At 35.6% G+C, this 23,643-nt stretch overlaps 1 protein-coding gene across 2 annotated transcripts in view; it reads right to left on the reverse strand.

Moving 5' to 3' along the window:
- Nucleotides 1–23,643, reverse strand: part of DMD (dystrophin) — a 2,781,977-nt gene that overhangs the window by 1,865,162 nt on the left and 893,172 nt on the right. For both annotated transcript variants that reach the window (XM_081115404.1, XM_081115406.1), the window contains 2 exons: nucleotides 16,117–16,209; nucleotides 14,688–14,765 (listed from right to left, as the gene is read on the reverse strand). In XM_081115404.1, the coding sequence (XP_080971530.1) occupies nucleotides 14,688–14,765; nucleotides 16,117–16,209 (171 nt within the window). The remainder of the gene's footprint in view (nucleotides 1–14,687; nucleotides 14,766–16,116; nucleotides 16,210–23,643) is intronic.

Genomic DNA, 23,643 nt, shown 5'->3' on the forward strand with positions numbered 1-23,643 from the left:
TTGTTTCAGAGGATGTGGTTCTTCAGGATCACTTCAGATTTCAAAATCTATTATCCTAAGGAGGAATCACTTTTGTTTCTTAATATGCAGACTATAATCTGAGAGCTGTTTAAATTAAAGAAGATATAGGGATAATGGTAAGCCAGCTTTTTACTCATCAGTCTTGGTATGTGAGTTTAAATAAATGAAAAATGATGCAAAGTAAATCTTATGAAATAACTTTATGTATAGAATGCCAATATTATGAAAGGAACTATAAGTATCATCTTTAAAAGTGTGTGTGGATTTCCTTAAGTAAAATTTTAAACAATAGCTAACAGGGAAATACCATGTGTGTAAATCTATTAATATAAAAGGCTAATAAGCAAAGTGTCCTCTTGGGAGTTTGACCAAGAGACTGGGAGTTTGATTGCTCACTCACTCGCTATGATGTGTGCTGACCACCGGGGGGCGGTGTGGAATGAAGGAAGGCCCTGACTGGCAGCTGGAAGGATGGCCCCAGGTGGCAGCCAGAAGGCCCCGATCAGACCTGATCACCAGCCAGGCCTAAGGACCCTACCCATGCACAAATTTTGTGCACTGTGCCTCTAGTTTATTATATAAAAATCTGTCCTGATACTTTGGCCTCATGCAAATACTCTACCATCTATTTATTTGGTTCTTTCATACCCATACATTTCATTCTCATAAATGGTTTATAACTGAGTATTTCCTTCCAACATTCTAGACAAATAGGATTTTCTTTTGAAATGTAAGTACATTTTATAAAACATCTACCATCGTGTAGTCAAGGTAAAGAGACTTCTCAATATTGAAACAACACTCCTCAAGTATTTATGTAATCCTCCCAAATATAATGTATTTAAAAGATCAGAAATGCAGGAAAAGCAAAGTAGTTTTACTGCCCTGCAGCATGTGCTTTTATAACTGTGTTTAAGAAATATATAAAATTTTTAAGACTTTTGGGCATAAATCATACCATTTTTTCCATTGAGAGATGTATGTATTGAATCTTTTATTATTACATGATGAATAGTTCAATATATACAACTAAGGGGTGGGTTGCATTCACCATTGTGGACCAGTTTTCCACTGGCAGGTTTTCTTTATTCCCTCTCAGATCCCCATATTCCACAGATTTTTTTATTTTATTTTATGCAAATATAGATCTTTATATTGGAAAATACCTTTTAGAAAATCACATTTTGACCTAGAATACATAAAAATACAGTTCTGGGTACTCACTATGAAGATATCATCCCTACATTCAATGATTAACCTTTACATATTAAGTCATTCATCAAATATCTTTGACCATCCACCATATACCACATATTAAGTGTTGAGTATAGACATAGACTAAAAAAATGGGCTGTTTTACCCAATTGCTTACACTGGTGAAATAAGTTAAATTTTTTTTATATTTTGAATGTGCTTATGTTCATAATCACTTATCACAAGGTAATTCTTTTTAATGGAACTGTGTTTTTACTTGTTTATATACTGCCTCTTTAACAATAAAGATTTTTAAAATGTTAAGAAAATATAAACATTAAAGGGCTTAAAGAAAATTAAAACTAATATCAAAATATAAGTTTCAATGCAGTATTTTTATAGAACATAAAATACAGAATTAAACTTTTTGGTAAAGTAGCTCATAATTTAAGCAAAATTTCTTATGTGGGATATTATATACTAGAGGGCATCATTTGAGAAAATAGGCACTGTCCTCAATAATTTCACAACATAGAATAACATTAAAATTGCATACATTTTCAATATTGTATTAACTTAATTTTTTATAAATACAAGTTTTATAAATATAAGAATATGTACAAAATCTTATACCTAGCAATACAGAATGCCATTTTAATGACAACAAGAACTCTATATAGCCACAGCTTTCTAATATTGAGCCATGTATAGTGATTTGAAGAACAAGAAACTTAGCACTAGCAAAACAAAAAAAAAAGAAATTAAGATATATGACTAACATAAATTATAATAAGAAAAAATAAATTATAATATGGTTTGTAGCCATATTATTATTATCCCCCAAAATCTCCATGTGTACAAATTATAGGATAATGGGTACCTCAATTTTAAGTTGAATATACAAGAAAAAACATACAATTTTCCCTTGATGCAAGAAATGCACTGGGGTTGGGGGAGGATAAACAATTCACCTTATGAAATTATTTTAAATTAGCACTAGCTTTATTTTTAAGAGTAATAATTCTAATGAGAATTTAAAGATTACATGATATGCTTGTGTATGTTTCTATTCCATAGAAGAATATTTTGAAGTAAGTACATTTAGTACTTACTTCTAATAAGTACTTATTTTCAACAAGTACATTTAGTACTTATTTATATTAGTACATTTCACAGTTAGTGAAGTGGAACCAAATTCATGGAATAATTTCACAAATATCCTGCAATTAGGGAGTGACAGGGTTAAAAGGATACACTTCTTTCGGGGATCCTTGGAATTAGTATATATAAGGTACAGACATTACAGGCCTATTTTATGGATGACAATTTAGAGTAAGAAATAATATTTGTCTAATATAAATTCACTTCAAAATTAGGAATTTATATTAAAACACTAGATTTTGTGAGTAATAAATATAAACAGCTTATATTTGGTCAAAAATATTATAAAGTTCTGACATACTCCAAAATATATATTATATAGCTTTAAGTTTCTGAATACTTAGAGGACATATAAAATACTAGTTTTCAAGAACACTATAGAATCCTCTTTATCTAAGATCATATGCCAAGAAGAGTGAACACTACATCATTTTTCAGATCAGTGAAATTTGACAACCATTCAATCTAATTCAATGACAATTTTCAATGATGAGATTAAGTTAATACTGGAACATAGCTGACATTTGAATTTTCACCCTAGGCTTTTTAACTACTCACTTTGGATTTGTGGTTTCAATAATGTATAACAATAATCTTATTTGCTTAGTGCAATCTCACATTATACATTGAAATTACTTGGTAAAATAATTGCCACTTTGTCATAGACAATTGATGAGAGTCTTGTACTGAACATAATTATGAGATCTACAACTGTGTCAGCTAATATTAAATCAGTGAAGTCCTGGAATATGCCCAGGATATATTTCAACACTCAATAATGGTGGAGTACATTCCATGAATTCAAAAAGGGATTGAGTTCAGGTGATGGACACACAATAGATTATAAAGATGTATACCTGAAACTTATATCATGTTATTATTAACCAGAGTCACCCCAGTAAATTTAATTTTAAAAAGACATTGAGATTCATAGAGTATAAACATGGAAATATTGGGAATCAAGATCAGCCAATGAGTAGAAGACAGATAACATAATGCATATAGAGGGCAGTTTAAAAAACCACAGACAACTGACACAGAAAAAGAATTCGACAACATCCAACATTCTTTCTTTGATAAAAACTCTCAGCAGAGTGGGAATAGAGAGATCATATCTCAACATAATAAAGGCCATATATAATAAACCAACAGCCTACATCACACTCAATGGACAAAAATTAAAACATTTTCCCCAAAGAACAGGAACAAGACAGGGATATATGCTTTCACCACTCTTACTCAACACAGTACTGGAAGTCCTAGCCAGAGAAATGAGACAAGAAGAAAAACAAAAACAAAAAAACATCCAAATTGGAAAGGGAGAAGTAAAATTGTCATTATTTTCAGAGGACATGATATTGTCCATAGAAAACCATAAAGACTCCACCAAAAAAACTACTAGATTTAAAAAATGAATTCAGCTATGCAGCAGGATACAAAATTAACACAGAGAAATCAATGGAATTTTTATATACCAATAATGAACTCTCACAAAGAGAAATTTTAAAAAATCTCATTTACCACTACAACAAGAAAATTAAGATTTCTAGGAATAAACTTAACCAAGGAGGCAAAAGACCTGTACTCAGAAAACTATAGGACATTGAGAAAAAAGCGATAGATGAAGAAATAAACAAGTGGAAGAATACACTGTGTTCATGGATTGCTGGAATCAACATCATTAAAATGTCCATACTACCAAAAGCAATCTATATGTTCAATGCAAATCCTATTAAAATACCAACACCATATTTCACAGATCAGGAACAAACACTCCAAAAATTTACATGGAACAAAAAAGACCCCGAATAGCTGTAGCAATCTTGAGTGACAAGAACAAAGTTGGAGAAATCACAATGCCAGATTTCCAAGTTATACTACAAAGCTACTGTAATCAAAACAGCCTGGTGGTACTGACACAAGAACAGGTATATACTTCAATGGAACAGAACAGAGACCCCAGAAATTGATCTAAGCCTTTATGCTCAATTAATATTTGACAAAGGCGGCAAGAGCATACAATGGAGTCAAGACAGCCTCTTCAATGAATGGTGTTGGGAAAACTAGACAGGTACATGCAAAACAAATGAAAATAGACCACCAACTTACACCATACACAAGAATTAACTCCAAATGGATAAAAGACTTTAATGTAAGTCATGAAACCATAAAAATCTTAGCAGAAACCATAGGCAGCAAAATCTCAGACATCTTTCATGGCAATATGTTTACCAATAAATCTCCTAGGGCAAAGGAAACTAAGGAGAAAATAAACAAATGGGACTACATCAAAATAAAAAGCTTCTGCAGAACAAAACAAAACATCAAAAAAGTGAAAAGAGACCCCACTGTGTGGGAGAACATATTTGCCAATGATACATCAGATAAGGGGTTAATTTCCAAATATATAAGGATCTCATACAACTTAACAAAAGGAAGACAAACAATCCAATTAAAAAATGGGCAAAGGGCCTAAATTGACACTTCTCCAAAGAGGACGTACAGATGGCCAAGAGACATATGAAAACATGCTCAAAGTCACAGATCACCAGAGAGATGCAAATCAAAACGATAATGAGGTACCATCTCACACCTGTCAGAATGGCTACCATCAACAAATGGCAAGTGCTGGCGAGGATGTGGAGAAAAGGGAACCCTAGTATAGTGCTGGCAGGAATGCAGACTGGTACAGCCATTATGGAAAACAGAATGGAGTTTCCTCAAAAAATTAAATATGGAACTGCCTTGTGACCCAGTGATCCCACTTCTAGGAATACTAGTACAATCTAAGAACCCAAAGCATCAATCAGAAAGAATATATGCACCCCTATGTTCATAGCAGCACAATTTATAATAGCTAAGCTCTGGAAACAGCCCAAGTGCCCATCCGTATATGACTGGATAAAAAAGCGGTGGTACATTTATTCCATGGAATACTATGCAACAGTAAAAAAGAATATCTTACCCTTTGAGATAGCATGGAGGGATCTAGAGAATATCATGCTAAATGAAATAAGTCAGTCAGAGAAAGACAAGTATCACAGGATCGCACTCAAATGTGGAATCTAAGTAACAAAATAAACTGATGAACGGAGTGGATCCAGAGACATGGAAGCATGGAACAGAGTATGGAATCTCAAAGGGAAGGTGGGTGGTGGGAGGTAGTTAACTAACAACCTTGTGTGCATATGTGCATAACGATGGACACAGACAATATGGTGCTGAAGGCCTGGGGTGGTGGTTGAGGGGATAAGGGCCGCTGGAGGAGGTTAATGGGGGAAAAGTATTACATATGTAATACTTTCAACAATAAAGAATTATTTAAATAAATATATAAATAAAATGCAATAATGAATCATGAAAAAATAAACAATTTTAAATGACTCAGTAAATATTTCTTTTTATTTGAGAGAAGATGGTCTTAAATACCCATATTACTGAATTCAGAATGCCTGGTGAAAGGGACTACTCACAAACAAGGGTGGAGAAGGGCAACGAATGATAGAATGGCAATATGAGAGATGTTTTCATGTTTTCTGTAATTTGCTCTATAAACTTCAACCAGTCACAAATAAATGGAAGCCGCAGATACTGTTCCCACCCACATAATAGGGTATTTTGAATTAAAGTTCCTTAAGAAACTACCCGTTTAAGAATAAAAACCCTGACCTCTCTGTCCCCTGAAAGCAGATGTGATGCCCTCCCTGCTTGTGGGGGCCGAGAGACCACCTTATTGCAATAGTTAAAAGAATTCAGAGTGGGAAGCTTATAAAAACAAGCCTTGTAACTTACTACTCAAGCCCAAACTTTGTTTAGCTTCCTCACCAAGGAATACCCAAACTTGGCTTAAATTCCTTTCTGATGAGCACTGATTTCCTCTGTCCTGTCAATTTCTCCCAAATTTAACAGTTATGTTCCGTTTGTGTGTGTGCTTTGTTTTTTGTTGTTGTTTTCTAAAAAGCATAAAAAGGTGAAAGGTGCCTGGTTTGATAATTTATTTGAGCCTCATTTTAGAATCTGAGCATTATATTATGGTTCTCCCATGTATACGTATTAAATTGTTGTATCTCCTGTTAATCTAGTCTTGTATCTATTTTATTATTTATTATCAGTACAGTCATAAGAACTAAAGAAGGATAGAGGGGCATTCTTCCCCTCCTCAGCAATACAATTTATCTTGGCCTGGTGTGTAGAGAAGCATAACCACTTGGTAGAGACATTCATCCCGTGTCACAGAATTCTGTGCTGCCTTCTTTATTTGCTTTTTGAAATCACAGCCACCTTTATTATACATGAGCTTTGCTCTCAGCAAGTATTATAATAAAGGTATTGCTGCACTTAAAAGTACTTTCTTCTCAATGAGTGGTTTTCAAAAATAAATTATTGATAGCAGGGAAAACTTCATGCTCAAAAAGCCAGCACAGAGAATGCAAATCAGAACATAAATGTGGTGTCAGCATTACAGAGCTAAACTGTGAATAGCATGTGAGTAGGATAGCAAGTTAGAAGTCAGGATAGAGGAAATTGAGGCACAGGGTCGAATTAGTAGGTTGCTAGTTTAGAACCAGAGAATGTGTTGCAGAGGTGTAGGCCAAAGTAGAGGAGACCCTATGAAGGAAGAAGTCAAAATGAACTTTATCTAAGAAACTACCACAAAGTAGTCTTTCAAAAGGTAGAGTAGTCTTTAGCAGCAGGTAGAGCTAATCTTTTCAAGTGATTTTAAAAATTAGGTTTGTGGATAGATTTGCAGAATTGGGAGGCTCCTCATTACATTGGTTCCATTATACTCAGAAGCCTTTCTGGAAGGTTTTACCTTTTACAATTTTTTAAGTTGTCTTGGTTACTAATTTTAGATACTCTATATTCCATTGTGTTAATTTTTATAATTTATTTTGCATAGGCTATAATATGATTTCATTGATATTTTATAATCAACATATAGTTCAGTGTAGATTCCATTTTTGCTTTCTATAGCTCTTGTGCTTATGCTTAATATTTTCTTTCTGTGTTTAAATTGCATATGTTTGCTTTTCTCCTCTTTTTCCTGAATCAATTTATAAGAGATTAGTCTATTTTATTACTTTATTACAAATAGCTAGCTTTTAAATTTAGTGTCCTTTCTTTCTAACTCATTTATTTCTTCATTTATCTTTTATCTCCTACTTTCCTCAGAGCATTTTTTACTTTTGTAACATTTATGGTTGAAAGCTTGAATTAATTTACCTTTTGTAAAAATGAAGATAAAAGCAAAGACAAAAATTGAACCTCTAGGGAAAACCTGGACCATTTCGTATGGGTTTTCTCATGGAATAGTTTTTCCTCCACAAATTTGGGTTTGTAGTCTTGACTTCTTATACAACATATTCTAAATTAATCAAATTGAATTCTTAAAAGTGTTATTAACTTATAGTTATAATATTGAATCAAAGAGTACACACTTTAAAATTTCTTTTTGTGTATTTAATGACATCTTTGTTGCATCCTAATATATTATCCATTTTTTTGTTTATACATATGGCAGAACAATAGATGAATGGATACAAAGACTAAGGTATCAGTTTTCTACAAACTCTGAGCAGAGCAGGCCATGATTTGAGAGTAACTGCATTTTTTAGATACTTATAATTGCAACTGCTGTCCAGTCGCCCCTGCACAAGGTTAGAACTTTCATCAGTTAAGATAGCAGCTCTCTTTCCTCTTGTCTCTTTAGGTTTAGCAGTGGTAAAGGCTATTAACTCATGCTAGTCCCTGGGTGCTTTACCATTCATTGTCATTATTTTAATTCTGCCCACATTTTTAAAGATATTCCTTTTATACAGTACCTTCAACTTTGTCTTTGTATAAGCCATCTATTTCATACCAGGACTGTTAATGGTACACTTGGCTTCATGAGATGAGTTGGGTTGGGATGGTGACTGTATCAGTGGATACTTCAATGGACTAAAGATTAAAGACTTTCCCTGCCTGAAAGTGACCAGTTAGGTCCACTCATTTATCACCATTCCCTAGCTTGATTCTCACGAATGGCAAAGATAGAATTTTCTGAATGCCTGTTTGAGAGCTCAGATTTGGATTTGGTTCATTTAAATTAAATTATAAACTACTAGAGGCCCTTTTGTATTTATATATTCACTTAACACTCATCTTTTAAAATTGCCACATAAATCCTGTTTGGAATTTTATCAACATGAGTTAAATCTATAGATCAATTTAAGAAGAAACAATACCTTCATAATATTGAGTATATCAGGTTTCTCCTGTGATTTTTTCCCTATAGTTTTTTAATTTTAAGTATTACAGAATGAGGGGGAAAGAATCCCATAGGAAAAAATGAGCAAAAAACTTTTTTAAAAAAATATATTTTATTGATTTTTTTACAGAGAGAAAGGGAGAGAGATAGAGAGTCAGAAACATCGATGAGAGAGGAACATCGATCAGCTGCCTCCTGCACATCTCCCACTGGGGATGTGCCCGCAACCCAGGTACATGCCCTTGACCGGAATCGAACCCGGGACCTTTCAGTCCGCAGGCCGACGCTCTATCCACTGAGCCAAACTGGTTTCGGCAAAAAACTTTTAACAAAAGAGTATATTCAAAAGTTCAAGAATAATATAAAAAAATTTCAATCTGAGCAGTAATTGGGGAACTTTAAATTAAAACCAATGAGATACTAATACAAACACCAAAAATACCTTAAATTAGAATGTCTAATAATGCCAATGCAAAGATATGGGATCACTTGAACACTCACAATTAACTGGTTGAAATGTAATTCATTGAAAATAGTTTGACATTATATATTAAATGAGAAAGTGTAAAATTATTATAACCCAACAATTTTATTCTCAGGCATATAACTAACAGAAATACATTTCTATGTTTGACAAGTCTGCCTGCCTGTCTATCTTATCTATCTATCTATGAGAATATTCATAGAAGCTTAATTTTAATAGCCCAAACTAGAATCAGAAACATCTGTAATATTGTCAACAATATAAATAAATAAATACATAAATAAATAAAATAAATCCTATATAATAAAAGCCTAATATGTTAAGTGTCAGGTCATCCATTCAACCAATCAAAGCATAATATGCTAATGATATGCGAAGGCTGCTCAACCACTTGCTATGACATGCACCAACCAACAGGGGGCAGATAATCGGCCAGTCAACCAGTCACTATGATATGCACTGACCACCTGGGGGCAGACAGTTGACCAGTTGACCAGTCGCTATGATGTGCACTGACCACCAGGGGGCAGATGCTCTGACTGGTATGTTAGCTTGCTAGATGGGCCGGACATGCCCTAGAGCCCTCCTGCCATCCCTCCTCGGCTGGCCAACCTCCCGCATCCCTCCCTCGCCCCAATGGTGCACTGATGGGGTTTCTCAGCCTGGCCTGAGCCCTCTCGCAGTCCGAGACCCCTCAGGGAATGTCTGCCTGCCAGCTTAGTTCCGGGACCCGTTGCTCTCTGCATCTTACTGCTCAGCTTGCTGCACTTTAGTTCCCACCACCGCCACTACACTCACCAGTTGTGAGCCCGGATTCTAGCTGAGCGGTGCTCCCCCTGTGGGAGTGCACTGACCACAAGGGGGCAGCTCCTGCATTGAGTGTCTGTCCCCTGGTGGTCAGTGCATGTCATAGTGACTGGTCGTTCCGCTGGTCATTCCACCGTTCAGTTGATTTGCATATTAGGCTTTTATTACATAGGATTGTTTTTCTTATCAATCAAACTTTATGGGGTAAGCTGTTTATACATAATGCACACCTATTTTATAAAATCATCTATTCTTTGTAGGGTCAATAATTAGTAATTGCTCTTAAATCTACATGTACGTAGATTTACGTGTGTATATATACACATATATAGTTTCTAACAATATGATGTCATCTTTGGGCCCCCCAGCAGAAAGCACCATGACTGAGAAGGGTGCCCACATAACATCTGGCTGTGAAAAGCAGCAGTTTCCTATCTGCCAGGGAGAGATAGCTGGAAATTCAGGCACCCTCTTAAAGAGCCAACACACAAAATTCCCTGTGGAGCCACCCACCTTGTGCTCTGGCAGAGGGAGAGCAGAGTGGACTGGAGCTGTGTGAGCAGAAGCCAGGACTGGGGATTTGGGGGTTAGAGCTTAGAACAGCCGTGGGCAAACAACGGCCCACGGGCCAGATCCGGCCCGTTTGAAATGAATAAAACTAAAAAAAAAAAAGACCGTACCCTTTTATGTAATGATGTTTACTTTGAATTTATATTAGTTCACACAAACACTCCATCCATGCTTTTGTTCCGGCCCTCCGGTCCAGTTTAAGAACCCACTGTGGCCCTCGAGTCAAAAAGTTTGCCCACCCCTGGCTTAGAAGGCAGACACTCCCAGTTTCCTGTGCTGAGTCATTCCCTCACCCAGCTGAGGACATTTTTCCCACACAGACATTTGCCTTGCCTAGGGGGAAGACTATTGGAAAACACCTTGCTCTGAAACTTAAAATAACAATTAGCCTCCAGGCAGAAGCAATGGCCCACCCTGATGAAAAAACTCTCCCCACACCTAAGGATGATTGCCTGGGGACAATTCAAGTCAGAATCATATCAGTCTATAGACAGAGGGAGTCTCTGAAGGCTTTGAGTCTTTGCATGATCTACTTAGTCAGAAACAGCATTTGACAATGTCCTGTACTAGAGATTGAGAGGCGTAGAGGATCTACCCAATACATATTCACAAACCCAAACAGACAGCCAAAATAAGGAGACAAAGAAACAACACCCAAATGAAAGAATAAGAGAATTCTCCAGAACAAGAGATAAATGAAGCAGAGATAAGAAATTTATCTGAAACAGAGTTCAGAGTAATAATGGTAAAAATGATCAACAGCATGAAAAAAGATATAGTAAAAATGAAAAAAGAGCCCTAACCGGTTTGTCTCAGTGGATAGAGCGTCGGCCTGCGGACTGAAAGGTCCCAGGTTCGAATCCGGCCAAGGGCATGTACCTTGGTTGCGGGCACATCCCCAGTGGGGAGTGTGCAGGAGGCAGCTGATGATGTTTCTCTCTCATCTATGTTTCTAACACTCTATCCCTCTCCCTTCCTCTCTGTAAAAATGCAGTAAAAAATATTTTTAAAAAATGAAAAAAGAACAGTCAGAAATAAAGAATGACATAACACAAATAAAGAACACATCAGAATGAATACACAGCAGATTAGGGGAAGCTGAGCATCAAATCAGTGAATTAAAAGACAGAGTAGAAAAAAATCACTCAGAGAACCAAAAAAAAGAAACAAAAAAAAACAATTAAAAAACAGGAGGACAGCTTAAGGGAGCTATTGGACAACGTGAAATGTAACACTATTTGAATAGCAAGTTTGTCAGAAGAGGCAGAAAGGGAGAAAGGGATAGAGAATGTGTTTGAAGAAATAATGGCAGAAAACTTCCCTAATCTGGTAAAGAAAAAAGTCACACAAATTCAGAAGACACAGAGAACCCCAAGCAAGAAGAACCCAAACAGAACCATGCCCAGACACATCATAATTAAAATGCCAAAAATTAAAGACAAAGAGAGAATCTTAAAGGCAGCAAGAGAAAAGAAAACTGTTATCTACAAAAGAGCTCCCATAAGGCTCACACCTGATTTCTCATCAGTAACTCTACAGGCCAGAAAGGAATGGCACGAAGTACTCAAGGTAATGGAAAGCAAGGATCTGAAACCAAGATTATTATATCCAGCAAGGCTATCATTCAAAACAGACGGTCAAATAAAACGCTTCCCATACAAAAAAACAAACAAAACAAACAAAAAAAAAACGCTAAAGGAGTGCAACAAATATCATGTTAAACGAAGAAAGTCTGAAAAAGGTTAGGAATCATATTATTTCACTCATGAGTGGAAGATAAAACTGAAAGTAACAATTGAACAAACAAGAACAAAAACTCATAGGCACAAACAACAGTATGGCGGTTACCAGAGAAATGGGGGGGTGGTTGGGAGGTAAAGGTCAAATATTTGGTGACAGAAGATTATTTGACTTTGGGTGGTAGGCACTCAATGCAATACACAGATCATGTATCATAGAGATATATACTTGAAACCTATATAATCCTATTAACCAAGGTCACCCAATAAATTTAATACAATATTAAATGAACTACATCAAAATGAAGAACTTCTCTTTATCAAAAGACACATCTGAGTGAGTAAAAATGTAATCCACAGAGACAACAATACATGAAACAAATTATTCATATCTAGAATACAGAAATAACATAATTTTGATGAAGTTCAAGTTAACTTTTCTCTTTTTGAATCATAACATTGGTTTTACATCTAAGAATATTTGGTATCCCAAAGTTACAGAGATTTTCTTTTGTGGTTTCTCTGTTTTGTTGCCAGGATTTCTTTTGTTCTTATATTGAAAACTGTCAAATTAATAATTATAACATATATAGGTAACCTATAAATTCATAATAAAAAATAAGTATGTGAAAAAACAAGATGCTTATTAACTAATCTATGTCTATATTAATTCACTATTTTTAGGAGATCTAACAAACTATTTTTTTAAATATATTTTATTGATTTTTTACAGAGAGGAAGGGAGAGGGATAGAGAGTTAGAAACATCGATGAGAGAGGAACATCGATCAGCTGCCTCCTGCACACTCCCCACTGGGGATGTGCCCACAACCAAGGCACATGCCCTTGACCGGAATCGAACCTGGGACCCTTGAGTCCGCAGGCCGATGCTCCATCTGCTGAGCCAAACCCGTCAGGGCCTAACAAACTATTTTTTAATGTGATATTTTATTGGTGAGATTGTTATAAAGTAGAGTGAATCTGATACTGTAATTCTTTGAATTTTCTGCTGTTTCCTTTGATTATATATTTTGTAAATAAATATGGGGAATTGATCTAAAAAGATTTTTGTGTATAAATTCCAAATATCTTTAAACAATTTTTTTAATTTACATGAAATTAATTTTTCAAAAGGTTCTATTGGACTAGTAATGAGGCAAACATTCTAGACTATTCTATTCTGTCTGCAAAAAATTTAAAAATATAGAGTTAATCCCTTTCTAAAATAATTAAAATATTTAATATTTCTATAATTTTCATAGGCTAAATATGACAACCCTAAATTCAGAAAATCAACTAATGCTGCACAGCCTTCACTTCCATTTCCCATATGTTGTTCTCTCTGTGCCATATAAACTGAACAACATTTGGGTGTGTATACATCATTAAAAATCTATCACTGATTATGGTTATTTTAAGAGTATGTGACCAATTTATTTGGATTTATCCTTGAAAGAGAGCTATAATGTAATTAGGAAGTTACTCAAAGTGCCTTATAAATTGTTGATTAGAAAGATTGTAGGAAGTTAGTAAGAAAGGAGACTGCTTCTGCCTTAACTGATTTGGCTCCGTGGATAAAACTTCGGCCCATGGACTGAAGAGTCCCAGGTTCGAGTCCGGTCAAGAGCACATAACTTGGTTGCAGGTTCCCTGACCCTGATCGGGGTGCGTGCAGGAGGCAACCAATTAATTTGTCTCTCTCACTACAATGTTTCTCTCTGTCTATTCCTCTCCCTTCCACTCTCTAAAAAAATCAATGGAAAATAGCCTCAGGTGAGGATTAACAAAACAAAACAAAAAACAAGCAAAAAAAGGAGACTGCTTCCAATGCCCTGATAGAAGGGAGGAATCTCAAATTCACTCTGCAGAAACAAAAACTCCTATAATCTCCACACTTATTTGTTGACCTTCTTATAAGTACCACACATATATCTAAACTAAATCAAACAGAAAAATAAAAAACAAATTTGCAGTTCTTACCATGAGTTGAAATAGTGATTTTTCTGTGTAATGTTCATACTTGGTTGTGGTGTTAAGTATTGGCTGAATTCAAACAAACTTTATCACCATCATGTTTGAATACACTTAATACTTATAAAAAATAATAGTCAGTCTAGTAAAAGCCATTTGTTGCATAGAACACTGCTAAGAGGAACTGAGTTCACCACAGGACTTATTTTGTCCACCAAACATAACTGCATTCAGTAAAATTAGAAAACAACATTTAGTTGTGTCAGGTCTAGGTCACGCCTTCCCCTGCCCTCTGTGGCAGCAGGCATTGACTTCCTGAATTATATTAGCCACAAGCAGAAGTGCATGAACTACAACATGTGATCTTAATAATAACTGCTTTGATTTATAAGAGAACGAGATGTTTTCTCTGAATTTGGGGCCCAAGCCCGCAGTCAAATTTTAAACCTTCTGTCTCATGGTGTCCAGACTCTGTCCAGGTCTCCACTTACATTATTTTTCTGCAAGACCCGCAGCGCCTTGTTGACATTGTTCAGGGCATGAACTCTTGTGGATCCTTTTTCTTTTGGCTGAAAACAAAATGAAACCATGTTATTCCCCAGAAGAGAAATTGAACAATTTATACATCTCTTGACTAACTTTGACTATTTTGAATGAATACAGGCTGCGAGGGATTAATATAATGAATTTCAGTGCTTTGGGCTAATTGTACTTGTCATAGGACTTTCTTAACATGAATCGATCATTCCTCAAGAAAAATGATAGCATTTCTTCTTCTTCACAAAAGATATATTTGGTTAAAATCTCTCCATCATTCTACAGCCCATTTGGGGATTACTGTATGACCACCAATAGAAACATCAGCATGCATAAGGACATTTGCTAGTAAAATAGATAAGTGAGTTAATTTTTATACTTTTTAAGAAAGTTTAAAAGAGGTGTAGGCCTAGCAAAATTATATAATATGACATAAATTTAAAGAAAATGATTTCTGTGACTATAATCTTAATTATCTTAGTCACTAAAGCTCAAACCTCAATCACCTTTAGTTTTCTAACCCTCACTCTCAATCCCAAAAGTCATATCATGTCTGGTAATTTTTAAACTGACATTTGCATAGTTCATCACAATATATGGATGAATTTACTTATTCAGTTGTGGAGCTTTAGAAATTTTACTGCTATGGTGTCTGCCGTATTTACTCCTAAAATGAGATCTACCCACTTAATAAACATTTAAGTGCACAATAAAGTATGTTTAACTATAGGCACAATGTTCTGCAGCAGACCTCTAGAACTTATTCATCTTGCATAACTAAAAATTTATACCTGTTTAACAGCAGCTCCCATTTTCTATATCTCATGTTAAATGGTATCACAATAAAATAAGATAAATTTAAAAGGTTATTATATTTAAAAGCCATTATAAAAATACATTCAAGCCTGGCCAGTGTTGCTCAGTGGTTGAGTGTCAACACATGAACCAAGAGGTCAGGGCACATGCCTGGGTTGCAGGCTCAATCCCCAGTAGAGGGTGTGTAGGACACAGTCAATTGATGATGTTTCTCTATCATCGATGTTTCTATCTCTCTATCCCTCTTCCTTCCTCTCTATATAAAAGTCAATAAAAACATACATTCAATAACAAAGATACCAAACATTGAAAGTGAATATCTATTAATTGACATAAATTATGTTACTGAAAATTTTCACTTTCTTTTTCTCCATATGATAGACTCTGCCAAAATGAAAATAATATTTTGAAATTGTTCTATTCAGAAATAGTTCCTGTATTGCTAGTTAATTCAGTAATTGGTAAATTAGTGAATTTTACTAGATCTCATAAAATTATGCTGAGTTTGTTTGTGATATGAAATTCTCCTAAGGCCAATGTGAACTTTCTTATAAATAAGTCACATACCAGTTTTTGATTCGTGAGGCCTTCTAGAAGGTCCAGGAGGCGACTCCCATCCTGCAGGTCACTGAAGAGGTTTTCTATGTGCTGCTTCCCAAACTGAAATATGAAATATACCCAATTAAGCAAAACATGCTTCCAGTGATCCATTTCAATGATTATGCCTCTGAAAATTTTAAGCTATGTTTAAAAATATTTAATATATCTAATTCTTAATCTGTCAATGATGATTGGTGTAAAGAGAACCTCCAAGTAAAAAACAAAAAGCAACATATCATCATTACACTAAATCTACATATATATAAAAGCCTAAGTGACCAGCTGATCGGCTGGTAGCTATGACACACACTGACCACCACGGGGAAGATGCTCATTGCAGGAGCAGAAACCACAGGCATGGAAACATGGAACAGACTAATGAATCTCAGAGGGAAGGGGGGAGGGAGCATGGTGGGAAGAGATTAACCAAAGATCTTATATGCATACTAGAGGCCTGGTGCATGGATTCATGCACCAGTGGGGACCCTCGGTCTGGTCTGCAGGGATCGGGCCAAAACCAGCTCTCCAACATCACCCGAGGGGTCCCAGATTGTGAGAGGGCGCAGGCCAGGCTGAGGGACCCCACTGCTGTATGAATCCGTGCATCGGACCTCTAGTTATTTAATAACAAGAGTTGGAGATCTGTAGCTTAAATGATCTAATTAACTCCACTTTTTCAGTGGTGATTCTATGAAGAAGAGAAAAAATTTTAAAGATTCAGGCAGGTGGGCTTTGGCAGGGAAGGGAATGTGCAAAGAAACAAAGACCACATATAACGCCTTTGCAGATGTATACAATTTAACTGTTTTATTTACTTGGAAACATAATACTTAATTTTAGAGGTTTTACCATCCTTCACCCATAAAACAAGGTTTTTCTGTATATACATTTTATGTGCTACCTCAGAATGACCCATTCTCATATTAGACAGCTCAAATTTTTTTCAGACTTTCATGCTTTTATTTATTTATTTATTTTAATTGTTTTATTGCTTAATTATTACAAAGAGTATTATATATGTCTCCTTTTTTTTTCTCCCCTTGACCCTCCCCTAGCCTCTGATGCCCCCCAGTGTCTTGTGTCCATTGGTTATGCTCGTATGCATGCATACAAGTCCTTTGGTTGATCTCTTACCCCCCTCTCACCCCCCCACAACCCTCCCCAGCCTTCCCACTGTAGTTTGACAGTCTGTTTGATGTTGCTCTGCCTCTGTATCTATTTTTGTTCAACAGTTTATAATGGTCTTAATTATCCATAAATGAGTGAGATCATGTGGCATTTTTCTTTCATTGACTGGTTTATTTTACTTAGCATAGAGAGCTCAAATTTAAAAAATATTTTATTTAAATTGAGTTGAAATAGGCCAGTGAAACTTTTCTTTATCTATTTTTTTCCAGTTCTTTTACTTGGGAATTATTCTGAGGAAAAATAATAGACACTAACAACATCTAACATTTTTGGAGTAACTACTTGTGAGAAACACTCCACTAAATGATTGGATCTTATAATCTTTGTGACACTTCTATGAGGTTAGCATTAATCTACTCATCTCACAGATGAGACAAAGAGGTTAAACATGTGGCCGTTTGTCACAAAACCAGAAGGTGGTAAAAGCCAAAATTTTAGCCCAGATCTGTCTAACTCCTGGGGTCTTCGTTCTTTCTATTTTATATTGCTGCTTCCTTGGCCTTTTGTCCTTCCATTTGATTATCTTTCTAATATTTTATTTCTTCTGCCATGCCTCCAGATATTTTCTTTTTCCGGTTTAAAGCCCATAATCCTTCTACATGAAATCATTCACCCAAGTTATCTAGAAAGCCCTAATTTATTGGTGACAGATATTTATTGAGCACCAATAAACCTGAGCTACATGCTGGAGCACATGCTAGTAAATCAGACGGACATGACCCCAGCCCTTGTGGACTTTGAGACCAGCAGGGAAAACAAATAATCCTAAAAGGTAGTACTACACAGAAGCAGTAAAAGGGACCCAGGAGCACATAACTATGGGAACTCCCATAGTCTGGGGGATAAGGAAATACATTCCACAAATGTCAGGTGATGGGTTTATCATTAGCCTTTGGGTGACTGGGCTGTTCTTATCCACTCCTTCAATCACATACAAACATTGAATTTCACACAGCTCAAGAAAATCAAGAAGGGCCCTGGTTTCCAGGCCAAAACTCCCAAATTGAAGACATAGGATTCAGGCTGTCCCTACAGCCAGGTAGTCATGTCAATGACAACTTGGGCCAATGCCTCCATGTTTCACTTAATGAGAATACTGACCCCTGCAAAAGTCTACCAGCCCCTCTATGTCCATCTTTTGGAATTGAGCTATGTATGTGCTTTGACAAAGATAACTGCAAGTATCTTTTGAAAAATCTACTCAAATAGTTCTGCTTAAAACTCCACAGCAAAAGAAAACATTAACATGCTTGACTTTTTTAAAAGCACCTTAACCACATATAATGTACAAGTAAATCTTAAAACAATAGTGCCACTTTTATGAAACGTCAATGAAAGATTTTTACTAATAAGTAATGAAAATGAACATACAGTTTATAATAATTCTGTCAAGAACCTCATATATACCCTGGAATAACTTGGTATTTGGGGAATAATATTAAGGTTTTATTTTCAAATTGTTTGAAGTTCTACAATGCCTTGAAAATATTGTGTGTGTTTTTATTATTTTTAGGAGCAAAATTTTACAGATGCATTTGAGCAGTGTGGGGCTTCTAAACTTACCAACAAAAATAATATTGCACACTGAAATGTGTCAAGTTTAGAAGAAAATAAAGTATAGGTAGCTGACAGAGATACTTATTCTTACGAAAAATATATGTATAGATAGATAGAAAAATAGCTAGCTAGCTAGATAGATAAAGCCTGACAAACCAGAAAGGATGTGGGTGTGGAAATGGCCATTCAAGGAGAAAAGCAGAAATAAGGAAGGAGATAAATCTTGGGGTACAAAATAAAGCATGATCCTCTAGCATCCAAGACATGAGGGCTAGACAGCTTATGCTTTCGGACAAGGAATCAAGACAAAGGTCAACAAGGCAAACAGGATCTTGCTTTGATCTAAACTTATACAAACAGACCAGGGTATTTTATAATTCTCCCTTTGAAATCGCAACCAAACAAAATGGAGAGGGATTGAAGGATTGTAGGCCAGTCACAGGCCTCCAGGCACAACTAGCTGGGGCACCTAAAAAGCAGTGAGGTGACAAGAGAAAAAGAAAGTTCCTGGTATCATAGGTAACTTTCAAAACTCACAGAATCAATGATATATTAAAGTATCACAACTGAAATCAAATTTCTATTTGTTATATCCACCACAGTCTCTAATAGAGTGCTTCTCAGAATGTTCCCCCCAAGCATCCTTCCAGCAGATGAGATTGAATGAATTCACCTTGGAGTCTGGCAGTAAAACTTATACAGTGACTACAGGTTCAAAATTTCTATGAAAGCATATGTTTTCTGTTAAGCATTTGTGGAGATTTTGCCTTCTTCTCTTAATGCACATTTGTTTTTACTTTAAAGCAATTTCAAGCACTTTGAGTGAAATTTGCCCGCCTGTGGTCTAACTGAAATTAAAGTGATGTTCAATGATTTATTTGTACAAAATTTAGCTTGTAACTTCATGGACTTTCAGGTGTTCAATCTTATTCTTCCTATAGAATGCATATCCTAGGAAAAGCGAACATCTCATTTCTCATGGATGGATTTCATTTCTTTTTCTGGATTCAACTCCTCATTCAAAAGCATTGTAGATATGATGTCGCAAAAGGGGCAAACATTTCAGAGGCAGAAATAGCTGACTTTTGAACTCAAGTCTCCTATTCTTTAGCTGCACTCTCTCAGGCAAGTGACTTAGCCTTTCGGAGGCACAATTTACTCTTAGGTAAAATGGAGATTGAAATAATACTACTTCAGAGCACTCCTCTGAGGCTTAAATCAAATAGTGTAGGTTTGTTGCACAGACTTGGCAAATAGTAGGCACTCAATAAATATAGCATGTTTTTTTTATGTTTTATTCTTCTATTATCCCTTGCCTTCTCTTTCTTTGGCCAGAATCTAGCTGTAAATACAGTTATGGTGCATTGTGGAACCTGCTAGAAAGTGCAGAACTCATATACAATGTGTTCTGTTTTCTCACAGTTTGCTACCCCTGTAAAAGTGAAAGTCAAGGAGGAAAGATGTCGCTCCATATTCAATTACCAATACTGAAAATGTGGATGGCACAGGAGAACACACAGAAGCTTCAAGTGCTTTTTTTTTTTCTTGTTCTTTTGATTATTTTTAATTAAATCTTCTTTTGTTTTCTTCCCTTTTCATCTCCTACATCTTTTTGTTGCAAGTGACATTTTATGTCATGAAAACAATATTTCCTTAAAATTCCCCATCTTTAATGGCTTTCTTTCCAAGTGTATGAAAATTATTTTGTAAAACATACAGAACATTAAACCCTCTTTGGGCCATATAACCCTCTGGCTCTCTTGTTTTCAATCCTTTCCATGACAAATATTTTCTTTTAAAAGTGAACTTTTGATAATACTCAGCAGTTTTCTGCATTCACTTACATATTGTTTTCTTCCTTGCTAACCCAAATAACAAGATGAAAGGACCATAAAATGAGACAATAATCCTTCCAGATCATTGTTGGTATGATATAAAGAAATATGGAATTTCTTTATATCTTTATAGAGACAATGTTATAAAGAAAACTCAAATTGCTTGGTAAGTGGCATAAACAAAGTGAAAAAAATTGAGAAAGAGACAGAAATGCATTTGTGAACATATTTAAATAGGTTCTGACTCTTTAGAGTTACATCAATCTTTTAACCTGAAAATATGGAGATCAATACAGTGCTCCAATAGAAAGAAGGTAAAGAGCCCGGGAATAATTTAGCATAGCCTTCTGGTTACAGAAAGGTCAGGCTCTGGACATCTCAGCTGTTCAGAAAGTCAGGATAGTCCCCTGTATTTACAAATCTTTAGATACTGGAAACACCAAAAGGAGTGCAAAATTGATTCAAAACTTATTGGTGAATACTGCTGATCAGCTCCCATAAAAATAATGCAACCCATTATAATATAAATAGGCAATTTTTAGATGATTTTTTTAAACATGGGTTGTAAAAAGTATTCCATAAGAGAATTTTATTCAGATATAATATACATAAAGGAAAGTAAATGTATCTTAAGTGTTAGCTCAATGAATTTTCACAAACTGAACACATTCATATTAACCATACCAGACAGAGAAATGCAATATGACTAGCAACCTATGAGCTTCCTCATTCCCCCTTGTGGGCACTCTCCTTCAAGGATGGCTATACTGACTTTTAGTACCATAGATTAGTTTTCTCTTGAAAGGAGTCTCTAAAAAATGGAAGAATAATGGTGGTTTAGTATTCCATTTTAGGCAACTGATGACTGGAAGACATCAGGTTTGTACAAAGAGAATTTGGGTGGGAAAATTGCACTGATGACATACATTTTACAAAACCAAGAGAAGTGGTATAATATAGTAAATAAGAATATTTTTTCTGTACCCAGAATGAATTGGTTCAAATCCCAGCTCTGCCATATTTCAGCTGTGTGATATTGAGCAAGTAACTTAACCTCTCTATACCTTATCTTTTTCATTTATAAAATGAAGATCTGCTATTATCTAACTTGTGGTGCTGCTGAGAAGATTTAACTACACTTAGAACATCACTATGTGTAAGATGCACTCAGTGAGTGTTAGCTATCATGAAACTATTCCAAATTTTAACTCAAATAATCCACATTTTCCACAGTTCACCTTGTAACTTTCATCCCAGAATAACAGAGGGATCAATGTCAAAGTAATAGTATGGGGATTAAATGCATTGATAAATATAAAGTGTCCAGCATGTCACCTGGCATAGAAAATGCTCCATAAACCCTAATTATATTTTCTCCTTCCTATTAAATGTTATCACCTGGAGGTGGAGAGAACTCTCTCCTTTGAGTGTCCCAGGATCCTAAAGGACTTGGGTAACTTGAAGAGAGTTTAATAAGAAACAATTTACAAATATGAGGGCAGACTATAAACAAATCACCAGAGTAGGGGAGGCCAGGGGATTGTCAAGGGTGGGGGGGGGGGGGGAAGGACACATATGTAATACCCTTTGTAATACTTTAAGCAATAAAACAATAAAAAAAAAAGAAATCACCAGAACTGGTAATAGAGAAGTGCTGTTATCACTCCTAGACTGAGAGGAATGAAGAGAAAGAGAATGGTTACTGGTCCCTGAACAAAGAAAGAGCTGAGAGGGTCAACAGACAGGAATTTTTATATTTGGGGGATGAATGCAGTGAATAAATACTCTGGTCTTTCCTCCATCCCTCAGATCTCATGTAAATGCTCTCATTAGCCAAATCCAACTGGAAGCTCAAGGGCAAAGAAGTCTTTTGATATTATCCACAGAGAGGGAGGGAGTTGACCCAGAGGGATAAACCAAAATCATTTAACACCCTAGACACGGAAACAAACTCCCTGTGATCCAAGGTATCAATGTCAGGGATGCCATTGTCAGGAAATAAATAAAGGCCCAAGTCTTCCCTCCCAAGCCTCCTATATTACAGTATTTCTATATCTGGTAATGTCATTTCAAAGAACCAAATGGATCACTGGGACACTTTCTCTTCTATAATAGGATATCAAAGTAATAGTATGTTTTGTAGGCATTAACAGATAAAAATTAACATATATTATTCTTTATTCCTTAGCATCAAATACTTTTAGAGACTTTTATATATCAGGAACAGAACCAAATCTGGGCTACAAAGATAATCAAGAAAAATCCAAGTTACCCCCTGGAGCTAAAAAGTGCTCAAGAGCTAAATTAGATAATATAATAGTTTCACAACCTCTCCAGATTAAAATGTTATTTGTCACTAACTCTTTACAAAACATAATCACTAGGACCCAATGTGTGTGTTATACTATTAAGTACATGAGAAAAGATTCAACCAGATTGTACGTTAGAAATTTAAACAGGAGCCATAACAATAGTTAATGAAAATCAAGTAATTATCTGGAAATGGGCTATTATAAACCCAAAAGTAAAGTGTGCTTAACCAAAACTCAGCGTGGTTTCTTGTCTGATCAGGTCTATCTTTAACATGTTTTGTAATAAAACTGATTTTTCTTTTTTATTGTTGGCACTTTGTCCCCTTCCATCCAGCCTCCCTCTCTTTTCCCTACCTTCACCTCATTGTTGTCTATGTCCAAGGGTTATGCATATATGCATACAGTATATATTCTTTAGCTAATCTCTTCCAGTCCCCCCCACTGCCCTCTCCTCTGAGATCTGTCAGTCTGTTCCATGCACCCGTGCCTCTGATGCTATTTTGTAAAACTGAATCCTTAACCTAGTCCTGAGTTTTCTCTGTAAATTAGATAGGTCAGTACAAATTCAATCACCAGGTATTCTGAAACAAATACAAGTAAAA

Source organism: Myotis nattereri, assembly GCF_964212035.1.
Source record: "Myotis nattereri genome assembly, chromosome: X".
Taxonomy (NCBI): domain Eukaryota; kingdom Metazoa; phylum Chordata; class Mammalia; order Chiroptera; family Vespertilionidae; genus Myotis; species Myotis nattereri.